At 40.0% G+C, this 19539-nt stretch overlaps 1 protein-coding gene across 6 annotated transcripts in view; it reads left to right on the forward strand.

Moving 5' to 3' along the window:
• Positions 1-35: 35 nt before the first annotated feature.
• Positions 36-19539, forward strand: part of Kdm1b (lysine demethylase 1B) — a 62922-nt gene continuing 43418 nt past the window's right edge. For 4 of the 6 annotated variants that reach the window (XR_015439330.1, XR_015439331.1, XM_087181802.1 and 1 more), the window contains exons 1-6: positions 42-179; positions 4272-4370; positions 5409-5536; positions 6861-6950; positions 8190-8301; positions 11431-11544. Coding sequence is in view for 4 of the 6 variants with exons in the window: in XM_087181802.1 (XP_087037928.1) it covers positions 4284-4370; positions 5409-5536; positions 6861-6950; positions 8190-8301; positions 11431-11544 (531 nt within the window). In the remaining 2 variants the exon portion in view is untranslated. Of the gene's footprint in view, positions 180-4271; positions 4371-5408; positions 5537-6860; positions 6951-8010; positions 8111-8189; positions 8302-11430; positions 11545-19539 lie in introns of all 6 variants that reach the window. The other 2 variants (XM_087181799.1, XM_087181801.1) reach the window with 2 other exon arrangements.

Consider the following 19539-nt stretch of genomic DNA (forward strand, 5'->3'; position numbering starts at 1 on the left):
GAAGCGGCGGCGGCGGCGGCGGCGGCGGCGGCGGCGGCGGCGGCGGCGGCGGCGGCGGCGGCGGCGGCGGCGGCGGCGGCGGCGGCGGCGGCGGCGGCGGCGGCGGCGGCGCGAGGCTTTGGCGAGCCGCGCGGCGGGTCCCGCGGTCCAGCGCTCACCCCGGCTCCTGGTGCTCCGAGGTGAGCGGCGCGCGGCTCAGTGGGCGGGCGCGGTGGCGGCGGCGGCTTCGGGGTGACAGCGCCGCACAAAGCGGCGGGGCTGGGGTGCGAGCCCTGCTCCTGCCCCAGGAGCGCCCCTCGTCCCGGCGGGAGGCGGCTGGGGTCCCGGGAGCGGATCCGTCCCCCTGCCCGCGATGGGAAGGGGTGCGGGGTGTGGATCCCCTGGGAGGAGGGGGATCCCGGGCCAGGCTTTGGGGTACCGGGCTCCCCGACCTCCTGCGGGTTTCCTTTTGCTCGGCGGTGCCTGCTCCCCGAGACACCCGCATCCCTCCGCGCAGGGGCGAGCCTGGGGCGGCTGCTGCTCCCGCCCGGGGGGCATAGGGGCCGCTGTGTGGGGGTTGTCACAGCCCTTTCCCTCGCGGCCCCCAGTCCCGAGAGCGGGAGCCCGCGGCGCGCCGCTGGTGCAGCAGCGAGGTGGGCTGCCGGTTAGGGGAGCTCCGGCCCGCACCCTGCAGCTGGAGGGTGAGAGGGAAGGCAGGGGCAGGCCCCGCCGGACAAAGTTGGGGTTCAGCGATCTGGAACCCAGCCAGGTAGAGGCCCAGTCTTCTCCTGGTTGAGTTTGCTGGGCTCCGTGGGCCACTCTGGGGAGTGGGGTTCCCCCAAATGTAACACGGCTCCGCCCTTTTGTTGCCAGTTTTTATTTTGTTTTAAAAATCATTTTAGCAGAAGGCAGGCAGGTGAGGAGGGGGAGGTTTTCTTCCGGGAGGTGCTTAAGACAGTCGCCATCAATAATTAATCGTCTTCCAGGCAGAGAAAGTCGTCAGCAGGAGACATCTAAGCACTTGATTCAGTACTGAATTATTGAACTGGATATTGAAGATTGAATAATCCAATATTGAATTATTGTTCTGGGTCCATATTTCTGAAAAATTGATTAGTGTGGGAATGATAGGAAGCTAGTTTTGCCTTGTCTTAAAGGGTGCTATGAAAAATGTCTCTGAAGAAGTTTCTGGTAGTTTGTCCAATTTTTAGAAATTATGCTGATTGTACTTTATATATTTATTCTAATCTGGAGCCCTTTTGATTCATGTTTTCATGAATTTTATGTTTTAAAAAACTCTTCTTGAAGCCAAGTGTGGTGGCACATGTCTGTAAATCCCAGCACTCTGGGAGGCTGAAGCTGGAGGGTCTCAAGTTCCAGCCCAGTATGGGCAACTTGGCAATTTAGACTCTGCCTCAAAATAAAAAAAAGGGCTGGGGATGTAACTCAGTGTGAAGGACCCACTTCTATCCCCACAGTACTGAAAAAAAACCAAAACCAAAACCCAGGATTATTTAAGTACAGATGTACATATTGATATTTCTACTTACATATTTACAAAAGCACACCCCATTTTTTATTACATTAAAATCAAAGCTGTGTATTGAAAATTATAAATATGCATATAAAAATTGGACATGAAATAAAATGATTATATTTAATTGTTTTATTTGAAGAATTGAGTGGGGAAACTTTCAGTATAGTGGTTTAATTACAGTTCAGTTAATATTTCTAAGGTTGAATTTAAAAGCACAACTATTTTAGTCCTTCCAACTTCACTTATATGTTTTTGGTGTTTTTTTTTTGGTACCGGGGATCGAACTCGGGACCTTGCGCTTGCGAGGCAGGCGACGGAACCACTGAGCTAAATCCTTGGGTCCTTCCAACTTCACTTAAATTTTTTCTTTGCTTCAAGGTATAAATACCCAGCAACAGTGGAAATGGAGAGATTAAATTAAGTGCCAAAAAATGGCAGCACATAACTCAGTGATATTATTAAGGTGAAAAATGTGTGTCTTCAAAAAACTTCCAATTTAATAGTGGCTTTTATAGCTTATGCTTTCATTTCCTCTTTAACCACTTTTAATTTTTTTTCTTTTGAGACAGTGTCTCGCTATGTAGTTCAGCCTAATCTTGAGTTCACTATGTGGCCCAGGCTGGCCTGGAACTCAGGGTAATCCTCCTGTCTTAGCCTGCCAAGTGCTGGGATTAGGGGCATGCACACACCACCATGCCCTGCAACCACTTCTTGAATTATATTATTCTTTTTTTGCATTAAAGCAGATGCTTTTTAGTGTACCGTTAGATTAAAGCATTATGTGAAATTTCTGGAAATTATGTTTTCTTTTAGAAACATGAGCATTCCTAGCTCACAGGGTCTAATGTTGCATGAACCTAGGCTGGTTTAATTTTTGTGCCTAAATTCCACCTTGAACTTCAAGTATTTTTGCTGTGTATTTATATATACTGTGTATTTACATACACTGTATACATGTTCAATATTTGCGGTTCATTTTATGGATAATGTGAGGGATATGTTTTTACACTTGATCTTAGCCAAAAGGCCGAGAAGTGATGGGGATATGTTTTCATATGTAAATGGAGAGATACATTCTTATATGTGTAAGAATTGATATTTACATATAGGAAACGAAGTTAGGTTAGACAACTTTTTGAAAATACAAAATGGGATCCGGAAAGCCTTCTTTGAGTATATCAGTGACTATATAGGTAGATAGTGTTTTTAACATTTTTAGCATTGTATCTAGCAGTATAACAGAAACTGTAGAACTAACAGCAATGTATTTATTTATTTTGTTGCTGAGGATTGAACCCAGGGCCTCATGCATGCTAATCTCATTTTTTACCGCTGAGCTACATCTCCAGACATCTTAACTGGTAACTTAATGCTTGAAGAACTATAACGGATTTTAGAACTCATAGGCTTTATGTGTTCATAGCTAAGAAAATGAAGGCAAGGTGAAGTCAGAGGAGAATGATCCATTCCACTGATACCAAGGTTTCTCAGGTAGTGGAGATGGCAGAGTTTTTCCATAGGAGATTAATAAGCCATGAAGAATACTCTGAAAGATGTTTGTGTGACTCACAAATATGAAAAAGGAATTACAAACTCTCAGAGCTTTTCTTTCTTTCTTTTTTTTTTTTTTTTTTTTGATACCGGGGATTGAACTCAGGACCTTGTGCTTGGAAGGGAGGCACAGTGCCACTGAGCTAAATCCCCAGCCCTCAGAGCTTTTCTTCAAGATTAAGATTATGTATGTGGAAATTGTAGTTGATAGTTTGATAGTACCACTTTTCTGCTTTCAGATTCTGTACCCATAGGTGTGTCCTGTTTATTTTTGGTTCTACCACTTTGTGCGTATGTGTGTGTTGTAAACATAGCGGATGAGGGAAGCAGATGAATCATCATGGAATCTATATATTATTGATTACTTAACACAAAATGTTTTTCCTTATTTAACTGAAAACTTCTAGTCACTGTCAATCTTTCATGTTACTACGAATTATTTCTCATGTACACTTTGATTCTTAATGTTTGTTTAACCATGTTATTAGACTTGCTTGAGAGCACAAAAGATTTTTTTAGTAGAAGGCACCAGTGCTTTTGTCTAATCCAGATTTCTGTATTCAGCAGTGATCAGTGTATCTGATATTTATGTTTTGAGTTTTACCAAAAAGTAATGAATGCTGCCTCGAAAGTGCAAGGTCCTGAGTTCGATCCCCGGTACCAAAAAAAAAAAAGAAGCAGCTGGGGATTTAGCTCAGTGGTTCCGCTGCCTGCCCCAAAAGGGAATGAATGAGTTGGTTTTTTTTTCAAGGTATGCTAGGCATCAGAATTCAGGAATTGCTAACAAGACACAGTAAATGGAAAGGGACATAACGAAAGCTGTATGTTTTCCCTCAGTGAATTTTACAGTCGGGTAATGTGTTTATTGGTTATTTATGTGGCTTCTCAGTTTTAAACGTTGTGTAGGACTAATGGATAGTATTCAGTGCATATTTCTGCCAGGACTGGTGCTTGGCGGGGGTTATTTGGTTTAGTTTTCTTACCACTGCTGTAGCACTGTCTTTCTGTGCCCATTTTACACAGGAGAGTGCCGAGACTTGGTGTGGTTACCTAATGTAACGTGGAAGTGGTGATTTTATACTCAGGTGTTCTAACTTCAGAGTGTGCACTCACTCCTACTAAATTACCTAACAGCTTTGCTTTGGTCTTTTGAAAACATTAGCAGATGCTGATTCTTAATGGTGTGATTTTTGTTTTCTTTCAGATCTTTAATGCAATGGCAGCCCCTCGGGGAAGGTCAAAGAAAAGAACTGCGTTTGATCTAACTCCAGATAGCCTTCCTTTGAGGAGCTCCGGTAGACAGGTAGTATTCATTTGTTCACTCAACAAACCTTCTTTGAGTACACAGAAATATTACAATCGGGACCAAAGAATAAGAGCTGGAAAGATGTCAATGCCAGGCTCAAATCGATTGCACCTGGTGAAGAAATTCACACTATTTCATAACACTGCATGATAGAGCAATAGCCTGGAGAAAACAGTTGCCGGTCTGGCCAAGAGGACTTCTGTGAGGGTATAGGCCTAGTGTGGATGAGCACAGGGTGACCCCGGAATTGTGGCGTGCGGTTGCTTCCCGAGTAGGAGGCTGGGTCAGATCCTGCTGGGCTTGGATGTCATTCAGAGCGACTTGGACCTCAGTGCAGAGTTGCTGGGTCCGGTTAGCGGTTTAGCTGTAGGGCTTTGGTCTTTCTTTTCCGTAGGTACAGCGTTTGTGTACTTAAGAGAAAAATTGAATGAAAATTCTTTTTCTAGTTTTTAAAATTTATAATACTGAAAGGATTCTAAGGAAAGAAAGAATTCTTAATATGAGAGTAACTTTTGTTTATTCCGATGTCCCTCTTTCCTAAGAAAGGCTGGTATGGATTTGCTTTGTTAGATTCCTTTGGTTAAAGAGCGGTTTCTCCATCTCTTACAAGGTAGTGGATTATTTGCACAGTGCAGTTGTGAGGAACTTGCTGGGTCAGTCAGCGCCTGTTCTGCTGCCAGAATGCTGCTGCCAGAATGTTGTTGACACGCACATTTAGAGCTTCTGACACAGCCTGGTGTAATGGTGCACGCTGTAATCCGGGTACTCTGGGAGGCTGAGGCAGGAAGAGTGCAAGTTGGAACTCAGCCTGGGCGACTGAGCATGACCTTGTCTCAAACAATAAATAGCTAGCTAGAGCCTGCTAGCTGGCTAGATCGATAGGGCTGGGAATGTAGCTTAATGAAAAGGCCCTAGGTCGAATACCCAGCACAAAACGAGAAAACTTCTAACACACACGTGAGTTTAGGAAACCTCCCAGTGCCGTCACCCCTTGTCAGTCCCGTGAAATCTTAACCTCAGCCGCTTCTCCCACAGGCAAAGAAGAAAGTAACAGAGACGATAGAGGAGGATGAAGATGGTGTGTCTGAGAAGAAATACCGCAAATGTGAAAAGGCAGGCTGTACAGCAGCGTGTCCTGTGTGCTTCGCAAGTGCTTCAGAAAGGTCTGTTCAGCAGGGCGAGGCCTGGCCTTGCATTCCATCCGTGAGCCCATGTTACGCGGGAAAACCATTCATGAGGAGAGTTTTCCTAAAGGTAGAGGTAAATACTGTAAGGCGTCTGGTAACCAAGACACTGCTCAGACATCCGCTGCTCCCCACAGCCCCTGACACACCTCGTTGCACCTGTTCTGCAGTGAGAGACCACACCTGTATCAATTCTGCAATACAGCATCCTCCAGCGCAACCAACCTTAGCTGCACCCGTCTGGCGTTGACGGGGACGGGAAGGACTCTCTCGCTCCAGTGGGGACCAGCAACTGTTTACTTTTCACTTTTTACTGTAATTCTTTTCTCCTTCATGTAACATGAGCCTTCTGCCTATATCCATACACAGGTCTCAGAGAAACCGTGTCATTAATTGCAGTCTTGCCATTTTTGTTGGGGTGGGGCAGATGTGACTTTTTTAACTTGGAGAGAAGAATCATCAACACAGGCTTAAGATTCAGTAAACCTAGGAAACAAGTCCTGTTTTTTATGCTCAGAGAGGGGGTGTGGTGATGTTCCAACTGGTGTGATTTTTCGTTCTCTTTTGGTATTACCAGCTATTTGGCAGGTTATGTTGCTAGACTGCCTGCTTGGTGCTCAGAGTGCGGGTGGGGAGACCCATGACTTTCCAGTCCTGGGCCAGTGTTATGCCTAGAATCTTCTGTCCTTTACACATGCAGACTTGGGGCAAATGCAGTGACGTTGTTTCATGTCTCGAAACACCATCAAAGCCTCAGTGGCAAGACTCCCAAGACCCAGGGAGCCAGCTAGGTTAGGTACCACTGGTCTGCATCTCTGTGTTCAATGTATATTACGTGTAGAGCTCCTCCAATCTGAAATCCAAAATGTTTTGCATGTTAGCATGATGCCACAAGTGGTAACTTCCACACCTGCCCTCATGTGATGGGCCCAGTGAAAGTGCAGGTGCCATAAAAGTTTTGTTTAATGTGACCTTTGGTTATGTATGTAAGGTGTACATGAAACAAATTAAGTTTGTATTTAGACTTCAGTCCCATCCCCCAAATAACCCATTGTATACACGCAGATATTCCAAAATCCAAGGGTCCGAACTCCAGAACACTTCTGATTTCAAGCATTTCAGATGAGAGATCCTCAACCTGAGAGATACAAACCTCATCCCAGTTTGCCCGTTGTGGGCTCATGGCTGTTGGGAGTCTTAGGTGGAGATAATGGAAAATGTGCTCATAGGACACGCTGTTAAATTTTTTGAGTGAAAAGAATGTTTATTCATTACCAAAGCTATGTGTTTTTGCCGTTTTCAGATGTGCCAAAAATGGTTACACATCCCGATGGTATCACCTTTCCTGCGGGGAACATTTCTGCAACGAGTGTTTCGACCATTACTACAGGAGGTTTGTTTGCGAATTGCTGGCGGTGTGCTTGGTGGCAGGGATGGCTGCACAGGAGGGGAGCAGATGGCTAAGGCTTGTTCCTGGGCTTTCTGAATGACTGTGTTATTCCAGCCAAGGCTACGGTTCCCGTACCTCTGAGCAGGACTTTGATACTGTGGTCTGTGGCTATGCATGGCTGTGTGTGCACACACTCGGCGTTGGAGAGATGTCTCTCATGGGACAGTTTACTTTCTGTAATCTGCAAGTCCTGGGAGATCCTGGAGCTGCTATGACAGTGCCTAGGGCTGGGGTGCAGAAATAGGGCACGGGGGTGCTGACAGTCAGGTAGCAGTCCTTTCTTACCAGTTCCGTTTGTTCCCTTTCTTCGCAGTTGTCCTGATTGGTGGCAAAGAAGCTTTATTGATCTTTTCAAAGAATCAGATTTTGGTTTTAGTTTTATTTTCAATTTCATTGTACTCTGATTTTTATTACTTATTTTCTTCTGCTTGTATCAGATTTCTCCTTTAGTTCTTGAAGTTGGAAGTTTAAATTCATTGATTTTTGATTGTCTTTAAATATATTCAGTACTGTAAATTTCCCCCCAAGTACTGATTTAGCTGTACAGTATTCCATAATACTCAGGTCCTTGCGCTTGCAAGGCAAGTGGCGGAATCACCGAGCTAAATCCCTGGCCCAATATTCCATAAATTTTGATAATTTTATTCTCATTCTTTTTGTTCGTAATATTTTTTAATCTCCCTTAAGTCTTTCTCTTTGTCCCAAGATCATTTAAAAGTAAGTTAATTTGTAACTGCCTTTTATGTGTTGCTATTATTTATATTTGAAGTGATTATTTTTATAGTTGGATTAAAATATATCATCTTGCTATTTTCTGTATGGTACAGCTTTTTTTTTCTTTGTCCCCTCTTTTTTTGTCTCCTCTGATTTTAATTGAGCATTTTATGGTTGTATTTATTTCATCTATTGATGTAGTATTTTAATGGCTGCCTGAGGATTTACAGTATGCATTCGAAAATACTCTTAACTCTTCCTTCTAATCATACTCTAACCTTCCCGTTAGTTTCAGGTACCGGGACTGACAAGAGCAACCCTCTGACAGGCTGCTGTATGGAGCTCATAGTAACTTCCCTTCTTGTAACAAGGCTAACGAAATCCTTCATGTAAGACTTACCAGCTTGCTTCGTGTTTTGAAAACTGGATTAACTTACAGCTTGGTACACTTGTTTTTATTGTTTTTAGCCATAAAGATGGATATGACAAATATACTACATGGAAAAAAATTTGGACCAGCAACGGCAAAACAGAACCCAGCCCCAAAGCATTCATGGCCGACCAGCAGCTCCCTTACTGGGTAAGAAAAATGCTGCATTCTTCTGTGATGTATCCGTGAAGCTAACAGAAAGGAGGATGGGGGAAGATATTGGTTTGGGGGAAGTCTTTCTTTTTTACATTTACTGTTCTTTTGATAATTGTTAAAGGAAATAACATTAAAAAAAAGGTTTTTTTAGAAAGCTTAGTTCAACACCATGTAGGAAGGAAGAACACACAGCGCCAGCTGGTGATCGCTGTTGCTGAGTGTGGTAACAGACACTGCTAGACCACACTTTTTTTCTGTTCATATTTTTGTGTTGATTGAAACATAATTTTGTGTTTTATATACAAATCTTTATTAGGTTTAAAAATCATACTTAGAATATAATATTTAATTTTGTTTTTCGATGTAATTTCATATTGCTTTTTCATCTAGGCATTCTTTGAAACTGTATTTTAGTGGTTGCATGTGTCATTTACATACACCACCAATGAAATGAATTGCTAACTTTTTAAATATAAGTAGTTCCTTTTTTTAAATATAACTAATTCTGAGCTGCTTTGCACACTTAAACTTTTTAAATTGAAATAAAATTCACATAACATAAAATTAACCATTTTATCGTATATTTATGTATGTAGCACAAGAGCTATTATTGGGCATACCCTGACACCTAAAATTAACCATTTTAGAATGTACAGTCCAGTGGCATTTACTGTATTCACAGTGCTACTCAGCCACTGCCTGTGTTTAATTCCACAGTATTTTTGTCACCCACAGAGGAATCCGTTTACCCATGCAGGGTCCCTCACCCTCCAGTCCACAGTGACTGCTGATCTACTTTCTGTTTGTGTGGATTTACGTATTGTGGATGTTTCATATAAATAGAATCATGATCCAGGCCTGGTGGCGCATGCCTGTAATCCCAGCACTTGGGAGGCTGAGGCAGGAGGATCACCACGCGTTTGAGGCCATCCTGGGCTACATAGTGGGTTCAAGGCCAGCCTGAACTATGCAGCGAGACCCTGTTTCAAAAAACCCTCAAAAACATAAACCCCAAAATACATGAAGTCATGCTGCCTGGCTTTGTGTCTTTTCTCCACTTAGTGTGATGTGTTTTGTGGTTCATTCACATTGTAGCTTACATCACTATTTCACTGTTTTTTACAGGTAAGTAATATTTCACTGGAATGACAGGCCTCATTTTGTTTATCCATTCATTTTTTTTTTTTTTTTTTTTTGGTACCGGGGATCAAACTCGGGACCTTGCGCTTACAAGGCCGGCAGCAGAATCAATGAGCTAAATCCCCACCCCCATTCATCTTTTGATAGACATTTGAGTTACTTCATTCAACCTTTTAGCTACTGTGAATAGTATTGTTGTGAACATTCATGTATGCATATTTGTTTGAACAACTGTTTATAATCCTTTCAGTTCTATATATGTAGGAATGGAATGGCGGCTCCCATGATAATTGTGTTTAACTTTTGAAGAACCTCCGTACTCTTTTTCTGTAGTCACCGCATCATTTTCTTTCCCATCTGCAGTGTGAGCAGGTTCGGATTGCTCTACTTCCCCCCCAGTTCTTGTTTTGTTTTTTATGCTGGCCGTCAGAGTGGGTGCGAAGTGGCGCCTCCCTTGGGCTTTGGTTTGCATTTCCCTGATAACTGGTAAATGCATCTTTTGCTGTGCCTTTTGGCTTTTGTATATCCTCTTTTTTTTTTCCTTTTTTTTTCTTTATTTATATATTAATTGGTACATTTTAGGTATACAGTACATTTACATTTATCATCGGGTGTTTGTACCTGAACATGGTATATCTTAGTTCTTATTGTTTTCCCCATTACCTATGCGCCCTTCACCCCCTCCACCCTTCCCTATTTACATAGATTTCATTTCCATTTTTTTTTTTTTCTTTTCTCATAGTTTTTGCTTTCCCTTCTTCCCTTTCCCCTTCCCCTCCCCCCACCCCTCCACCTTTGGACCTTTTCCCATTTCAAATTATCAGTTATCCATTTTAATAATTTTTATCCTTATTTACACTTTGAGTTTCTCAAACTAGTGAAACTATTCGGTGTTTACACATGTGTGTCCTATTTATTTCACTTAAAAGAGTATGGCCTCAATATGCATCCATTTAGCTATAAATGACTCTAGTTTCTCATTCTTTGTGGCTGAGTAGTACTCCATTTTATAAAAAAAACCACATCTTCTTTATCCAGTTTCCAGTTGCTGGGCACTTGGGCTGTTTCCAAGCTTTAGCTACTACAGACTGTGCCGCTATAAACATGGGTGCACATATATCGCTGTGGTATGATTCTTTTAATTCTCTGGGGAAGATCCCCAGCAGGGGAGTAGCTGGGTCAAATGGGACCTCTAGCCCTAGTTCTTTGAGGTATCTCCATACTGATTTCCACAGTGGTTGCACCAGCCTGCACGCCCGCCAACAATGGAGAAGGGTTCCTTTCGCCCCACACCCCCACCAGCATTTGTTATTTGTTGATTTCTTGATAGCAGCCATTCTTTCTGGGGTGAGGTGGTGTATATCCTTTTTGGAGAAATGTCTAGTTAGGTCCTTTGCTCATTTGTAGTTTGAGTTGTTTGTCTTTTTGTTGTTGAGTTGTAAGAATTCTCAACACATTCTGGGCACTAACCCCTTATCAGATCTGTGATTTGCAAATATTTTTCCTGCAGGTTGTCTTTTCACTTTGCTAGTGCCCTTTGATGCATGAACATTTTAAATTTTAAGTTAAATTTAGCTGTTTTTTTCCCCTTGTTTGTGCTTTGGGAATAACAACTAAGAATCCTCCGCTGAACCCAAAGTCATAAAAACTTATCCCTGTTTTCCTTCTAAAAGTGTTATCATTTTAGCTTTTACATTTTGAGTTAATTTTTGTACTTGTGTGAAGTTGATGTGACTTCATTCTTCTGCATATGGATATCCACACGCTTTTAAATTTTTGAATAGTGTAACATTTACAGAAAGTTGCAAAGATAGCACAGAGAGGTCATATATTTCCTTTACCCATTGTCCCCTAATTCATTATCACACATACCATGTTTACGTGTCAAACTGAGAAATTAACAGATGGCAGAGTGAGTGATGGAGGCTAGAAATGGTAGCTCAGGATTAGCCAATTTACTGATCTTGGCTATTTCCCTTCTAGGTGCAGTGTACAAAACCCGAGTGTAGGAAATGGAGGCAGCTTACCAAGGAAATCCAGCTTACTCCACAGATAGCAAAGACTTACCGGTGTGGTATGAAACCAAATACTATGAAGGTATGTTGTCTGGCATTCCTTTAGAACTCATCGATATGTTGATTTAGTTGTCAGTATATAGTAACGGTGTCTTTTTTCATTTCAGTGTATTAATCACTGTATCGGTGTTGTGTGGAACAAAACCCCAGCTACAGTGGGTGAACCACTTGATGGTTTACTTTTCTCTTAGAAGAGAGTGAAAAGGTAGAGGGTCAAAGAGGTGTGCCAGCTAGTCTGTCCCTCTTTTATTGCAAAAAGAGGAGCTTTCTTAGAAGTTCAGATTTCTGTTTATATTTCCTTAAGTGGAACAGAATCCTACAGCTACTCTGGACAGGAGGCAGAACAAAGGAAGGAAGTATTTTATAAGTGAGCACGTTGCAATACCTAACAAAAGCAGATCTTGTTAGTAAGGAAGAAGCAATGAACGGATGCATTAGGCAGTTAGGAATTAGCCATAGTGGGTATAATGTGCCACTTTTGAAATTTGGGAATCAGTGTTTAAAAATATGTAATTAAGCTATATGTTAGAGGCATTAATCTATACAAATGTCACTCATTAAAAAAATTAGAAATCAAATCCCAGAAGAGAAGTACTTTCTTTTTTTAAAAATTTAGGAACTGGGGCTGGGGATTCAGCTCAGTGGTTCTGCCGCCTGCCTTGCAAGCTCAAGGTCCCGAGTTCGATCCCTGGTACCAAAAAAAACAAAAACAAATTTAGGAATAATGTACATACCATAAAATTTACCTTTTTAAATTATACGATTCAGTGGTTTGTAGTATATTTACACAGATATATAATCATTACCAGAAAAATACTTAGTTCAGATATTTCCCTTTTATGGAATGGATGAAAGTTTTATAAAGTATATGATCAAATTTTTTTAAAACTTGAGGTTTTAAATAAAGCAACACATAATTATTTAAAAAACATGGAGGCAGGCCCGGGGATTTAGCTTAGTGGTTCCACCACCTGCTGCACAAGCACAGGGACCCGAGTTTGATCCCCAGTACCAAAATAATAAATAAATAAATAATATGTACGCCTGAGGGTACAGCTCAGTGATAGATCCCTTGCCGAGCATGCTTAGGGCCCGGAGTTCAGTCCCCAACACTGGAAAAAAAAAGAAAATTTGCAGAATGAGGGTAAGAGTTTGAACATAAGTAAATTTTATATTGTTACACTAATACGATCTTAAGATTTTAAAAAAGTAAATTGAACATATGTGTGTATAAGTATACAAACATGTACAATATACGATAAAAATTCGAAATTCTTCTTAACCTTTTCTTCCTTGTTTTATTTTTTTGGTGCCAGGGATCAAACTCAGGACCCTGCGCTTGCAAGGCAGGCGGTGGAACCACTGAACCAAATTCCCAGCCCTTTCCTCCTTGTTTTAATAAGGAAATTCTCAATGATTCATTTGTTCTACAAAACTTTTTTTTATTTTCTAGTGCTGGGGACTGAACCCATGGCCTTTCTCATACTAGGAAAGAAGTTTATCACTGAAATACATCCCTGTCCCCTTCTAGAAGTGCATTTAATTACATGTTTGCGGTAGGCACATTTTTAAGGTTGTTGATACAACCAGACCACTTTTAAACATGTTAAGACCTATGATGGAGGGTGATCATTATCAACACCTCACTTGCATTAAATGATAGTATTTTTCATAGATGAAAAATTGCATCGCTTTTTTATTTTTGAGGTGTGGTACTGCAGGTACATGCAGGGATCTTACATGAATTTCCTTGAGTTGTAGGAAATGTCCACAGTGTGTATACAATATTTCCATCCCTGACAAGTACCAATTCTTTCTTCTCCCCCCAGAGGCAACTGCTCTTCTGATTTCTGTCCCTGTAGATCCATTTTTCAGGCTCCTGTACTTCATGAAAGTGGAATCAGCTGATAAATGGTCTTTAATGTTTGATTTCTTTACTGAGTAAAATTGTATTTCAGATTCATCTGTGACATTGTACCTTCCTACACACGTGTGTGCGTGCACACATATGTGACAAATTGTTTAACCATTCTCACGTTAAAGGACATGTGTATTTAGCCATTCTCATCTTACAGGACATTTGTGTTGTTTTACTTTGGTACATGAATGAAACCATAGTACACATTCTGTTCACGTTTTTTGTGGACCTGTGTTTTAATTTTTTAGCAGTAAATATATAGGAGTGGAATTGCTGAGTCATATAGTAAATGTCTATTTGATGTTTAAGAAACTGCCAGATGGTGTCCTGTGATTGCTGCATCATATTGCAACCTTTGGTCATGGTATGTTTTGTGGCTGTTTTTGTTGTTGGTATAGTGGGTATGTCTGACACCTGTGGTATTAGTTTCCACTTCCCTGATAACTAGTGATATGTTGAGCGTCTTTTCCTGTTTATTGACCATTCATAGTTCCTTTTTGGAAAAAATCTGTCCATTTTAAAAAAATTAACTCTATCTTATTGATATGTAGGAGTTCTTTATACAGATATGAATGTGTATGTGTATTTTGAATGTTTTCTCAGTCTATATATATAATATATATATTATATATATAGCTTTTCCATTTTCTTAGTTGGTCTTTTGATGAGGAAGAAGTTTTAATTTTTTTTCTGGTACCGGGGATCAAACTCAGGACCTTGTGCTTGCAAGGCAGGTGTGGTGCCACTGAGCTAAATCCTCATCCCAAGAATTTTTAGTTTTGAAAGCCAAATTATCCAGTGTTTCATTTATGTTTACAACCTTTTCTTAGAAGCCATTGACTACTTTTCACCTTGCAAATAATATTGTGTGTTTTCTTTGAGACATGGTATAGTTTTAGCCATTATATTTAGGTCAGTAATCATATCTTAAGTTAATTTTTGGCTTTTGATGTGAAGGATAGGAAAAATCTCAATTTTTTTTTCCATGTAGACATTTATTTTTTCAATTTTGTCTGTTGAAAAGATTATTTTTTTCCTCTTAACTAATCTTTTACTATTATAAAAAAATCAGTTGACTATATATATATATATATACACATATATATGTATGTATATATATACATATATATGTCTGTTTCTGGACTTTATTACACTGACCTCTTTCTTTAGCCTTACCCGAGCCTATGTTGTCCTGCTGTTGTATTATTATTTAATCCTAAAATCAGGTAGTATAAGTTCTTCCAGTGCTGTTTTTCTTTTCAAATTTGTTTTAACTATTCTGTGTTTCCATATCCATTTTATTATCAACTTGCCAGGATCTACTTAAAAACTTCTGGGATGTTGGTTGGAAGGTATTGAGTTTATAGATCATTTGCAGAAGACTTGACATCTTTGTATTTTTTAGTCTTCTAACCTGGTGTCACCAAATGACATCTGAAGGGCCAAATCTGGCCCTGTTCCTGTTTTTGTAAATAAAGTTGTATTGGAACACAGCTGTGCTCATTATGCAGTGTCCCTAGCAGCTTTTATGCGACATTGGCAGAGTTGTGACCGAGACCATATGGTACACAGAGTGTGAGATATTTACTTAGCCCTTTTCAGAAAAAGTGTCCCAGGATTCTTTAATATCTTGTAACAGTGTTTTCTAGTTTTCACTGAGGATGTTATTTTTGTATTTTATTGTATTTTTTCTGTAATTGTAAGTAGAATTTTATTTAACATCAAGTTGTTTGTTGCAGTTATAGAGAAATACACTTAACTTCTCTACTGACCTTATATCCAGGGGCTATTTTGACTTCACTTATTAAATTTCACAGATCTTGTAGTTAGTTTCCTTTGGGTTGTCTGCAAACCAGACATATCAACTATGAGTAAAGACTATCTTTTTTTCCCCTTGGTCTTTTTTATTTCTTTTTTTCCCTTACTGCCTTGGGCAGGACCACTGACCATATGGTGAAGGCAGATGTTGTCTTGCTGCTGACCTTGAGAACTTGTTCAGTCCTGTGCTTATTATGTGTAATGTTGCCTGTAGGTTCTCATAGATGACCTTTCTCTGGTTGTGGAACTTTCTTTGTTTTCCTACTCTGCTGAAAACTTTTATCAGGAATGCTTTTATCGTGAATGCTTATTGAATTTTATCAAATGTTTTCCTCCTCTTTTACAATAGTCATGAGGTTTTATTCTTTTAATCTTTTAATGTGCTGGGTTACACTGATTCTGGAAACATTGCACTCCCAGAAAAATATCCCACTTTTTCCCATTGTGCTGTCTTTTTACACACACTGCTGGATTTTATGACATTTTGTTATGCTTTCTTGCATCTATGTTCATGATGGATATTACCTGGCATTTTCTTAAAGTATTGTCAGATTCTGGTATCAAACCTGTGCTGGCTTCATAAAAATGAATGGGGAAATGTATTCTCCTTTCTATTTTGTCGGGTAATTTGTTATATAAAGTTGATGTTAGTTCTTCTTTTAGTGTTTTGTTTTGTTTTGTTTTTTTACTTTACTAGTCAAGCATTTTGGGCCAGTAGATTTCTTTATAAGAAGTTTAGAAATTCCAGATTCAGTTTCTTTAACAGACTTAACGGTGGTTTAGGTAGTTTGAGTTCTGTCCATTTTGGAAGGTTTTTCTAGGAGCTTATGATTTTCATCTGCATTGTCAAATTTATTGAAGTTATTTGTACTATTCCCTTGCTCTCCTTTCAATGCCGGTGGACTTTGTAGTGGTATACTTGTATCTCTTTGTTTTTTGGGGTTTGTTTGTTTTTTTTTTTGGTACCAGGGATTGAATTGTATCTCTTCTTTTATTTCTTTTTGTTTTGAGTACTGAGGATTAAACCCAGGGCGAGCAGTACCCTTAACTTCCCTTTTCAATTTGTTTACTTTCACGGTACTTGGGATCAAACCCATCAATGTTCTGCCTCTGAGCTGTGTCCCAGTCCCTTTTATTTTTTTATTTTGAGACAAAGTCTAAGTTGCCCAGATGGCACTTGAACTTGGAATTCTCCCAAAGGGCTGGGATTCCAGGTGTGTATCACCATCCCCCGTGGCCCTCTTTGATTCTTGATGTTGGTAATTTGGCAGTGAAGGATAGAAAGCTCAGATCTGAACCTGAGACCAAGTTCCTGGAACTGGTTAAGACTTGTAAATTCTTTCAGTTGAACCCTTGATTCTTTTTAAAAAAATAAGTTTATTGATTTTAATTGACAATGAAAATTATATATAATTGGGCCAGGGATTTAGCTCAGTGGTTTTGCTGCCTGCTGTGCAAGCACAAGGACCCAAGTTCGATCTCTGGTGCCAACCCCCCCCCAAAAAAAGAAAATTATGTATAATGGACATGCTGATTTGAAATAGGTGCATGTTGTGGAATGGCCAAATTGAGCTAATTAACGTATGTATTGCCCCATATACTTCTGTTCTGTGATGAGAGCAGTTAACATTGATTCTTAGTGACTTTCAAGAATTTGATTGAACTGGTGAACCCTTCAGAGTAGAAAGCTTTCTGGGGGTTAGAAGAGAAAAATATGGGAGGGGCCTGGAAGGGGCCGAGGCTGTGTATTGAAGGGAAGGTGCCTGAGTGGTAGAGGCACTGGGGCTCCTGTGGCACAGGGACCAGGTCCAGCCAGCGGAAACCGTGTCATGGTTGCTTGCACTTCAGCATCACCTGTGCCCCACATTACCGCTTTCTCTTTTATGTTTTGTTTTGCCTGTTTTCTTTTTCTTCCCAGACTCCTTCTCAAGTGAAAAGTGCATTCAGTGGCATTTCATTATATTTAAAGGAGACTTCAGCTAAGCAATAGTCAAAAATAGCAGGCTACTTTAATAGTCTAGGCTTTGATCTATTTCCACACAACCTATTTGTGTGGTGTTTCAGTTCTAAACAGTTTATTACAACAGATTTTGGGTGACTTATGTGGTATAAGGTTATTAAATTACTAGGTATGGTTTTACATTTTGTTCTCTGCCTTGACTAAACTCTCATTTGGAGTTATCTGTAATCTCTCCTCTCCTTTGCCTTCTAATAATTTAATATACAACTTTGACTTCATCTCTACTAATGTCCAGACTATCCACATGGTTTATTTTTGTTCCCCTTTGGTGGCAGTTGACCTTTCTGTTTCTCCGGTCTAAGTAGTTTTTGAAAACTAAGATTTTCTTTCGAATAATTCTGTTTTTAGATAAATGATATGGGTTCATCATTGAACAATTCAAGAAATATAGAGAAGAATAAAAATAATTGCCAAAAATTCATGCAGTCATTATCTTGAAATAACCACTATCGCATGAGATTCATTCAGGAGTATTCCTGTAGGTCTGCAGGGAGGAGTGGTTGGCAAATAACTTCCTGTTAAGGAACAGTACAGTACCTGTGGTTTCCTGTAAAATGGTTGACTGTAATGTGAACTTAAAATAATAAGAAGAAGCTGAGGTGACATAAGAATTGCTGAACATAGAATAATTATTTCTTCACCCCAAAAAGCAGTTGCTAAAATCTCCCTAGAAAATAAGAGAGTATTAAGAAGTTGGAATCACTCTTAACTTTAAAAAAAAAATTTCTATTTTAGATGATTTTGATTGACACCCTGCCATGAAATCAAAAGTAAATTGTCATCCTTCAGCCTATTTCCTTGTTTTCCCTTCTCCCAAGTTTCTTTTAGGTGTTTTTCTTTTTTTTTTTTAGATGATCAGAGCTTTTATTATTCTCATCCTATATCCATATTCCTTCCATTGTTTCCACTCACTGCTACAGCTAATAGACTCACTGCCTCTTACCATGGTCCTTCTGTCCTGAGTTTGTTATTTTGTTTTGTTACCTGGTTGGATGTGTTTTAACAGCAAGTGCTTTTTTGCAGGAGGACCTCAGGGGTGTCAGCTTTCTTAAGTTTTTGAAAACTGAATTGCCTTCTGAATTCTCATGCCACCTTGCAGTTGAAACCTGTGTGGTCTCCTTCAGTTCCAGCTCCTAAGGAGGAAATCTCTTTCCTCTACCCCCCCATCTCCTCCCCCGATCATCTCCTTTGAGACTTCTTTATCCCGTTCTTCCCATCTGAATGATCACCCGCTATAAGCTGAACTTTTGACTTATTTACTTATTTATTTCCCTGAACTGGGGATCGAACTCAGGACCTTGCGCTTGCAATGCAGGTGCAGTGTGACATATTTATTTAAATGATGTTCATTGACCCAGAGTCATTTCGGTGTCCATCCTGGTTTTCTGTTAAGAACGAAGTTGAGGAAGGGTTATTAGTTGAAGAGCATTAAAGAAATCGGGAACACACTTGTGCTTCTTTCTCACTGTGATCTTGCTTTCTGTCATCTCATCTGTCGTAAACTTCCATATCACACGTAAAGGTCTCTTCTTTCTTCTTCCATGCCTCTAATGTATGGTGCACTGAACAGATGTACCATGTCTAATTTGGCACTGTCAAAGGCATTTAGGTCATTTCTAGACATTTTATCATTAGTAACTGAGCTGCAGTAAAGAGCTTTCTGTCAGTGCCATTTTTTTCAGTGTTTATTTTTTGTAGTGCATGTTTGCGGTACATAACGATTACATTCCTCCTGGGGAGTGGCCGTGTGCGCGACACATCTCAACTCTTTCTTTCATCCCCTTCCCATCTCTTAATCTTCCCATATGAAAAAGATGTAGCTCCCTACATCCTATTATCTAGTTTTTATTTTGCTCATTATTTATATTTTGGGTTTCTCATATAAGAGAAACTATGTGATATTTAAGCTTGTTTGTCTAGTTTTTTTCATTTAACATTATGGAATGCTTTCTCTCTAAAATTAGGATCATGACAAGGATATCTACTATGACTGCTCCTGTTTAACATAGTCCTCTTAACATTAGCCAGGGCAGTCAGGAAAGAGAAAGAAATAAAAGAGATGTGTCTAGGAAAGGAAGAAGTTAAATGATACACACGATCCAAAAATTTCCACAAAAGGCTCCTAGAATTAATAACTAAATTCAGCAATGTAGCCCGATACAAAATCAACAAATAAAAATCAGTAGTGCTCCTGTACACCAACAATGAACTCACTAAGAAAGAAATTAGGGAAACAATACCATTCACAATAGCAGCCAGAA

Source organism: Heterocephalus glaber, unplaced genomic scaffold (genome assembly GCF_053883595.1).
Source record: "Heterocephalus glaber isolate CG9 unplaced genomic scaffold, H.glaber_assembly_v1.0 deba00001472, whole genome shotgun sequence".
NCBI classification, from domain to species: domain Eukaryota; kingdom Metazoa; phylum Chordata; class Mammalia; order Rodentia; family Bathyergidae; genus Heterocephalus; species Heterocephalus glaber.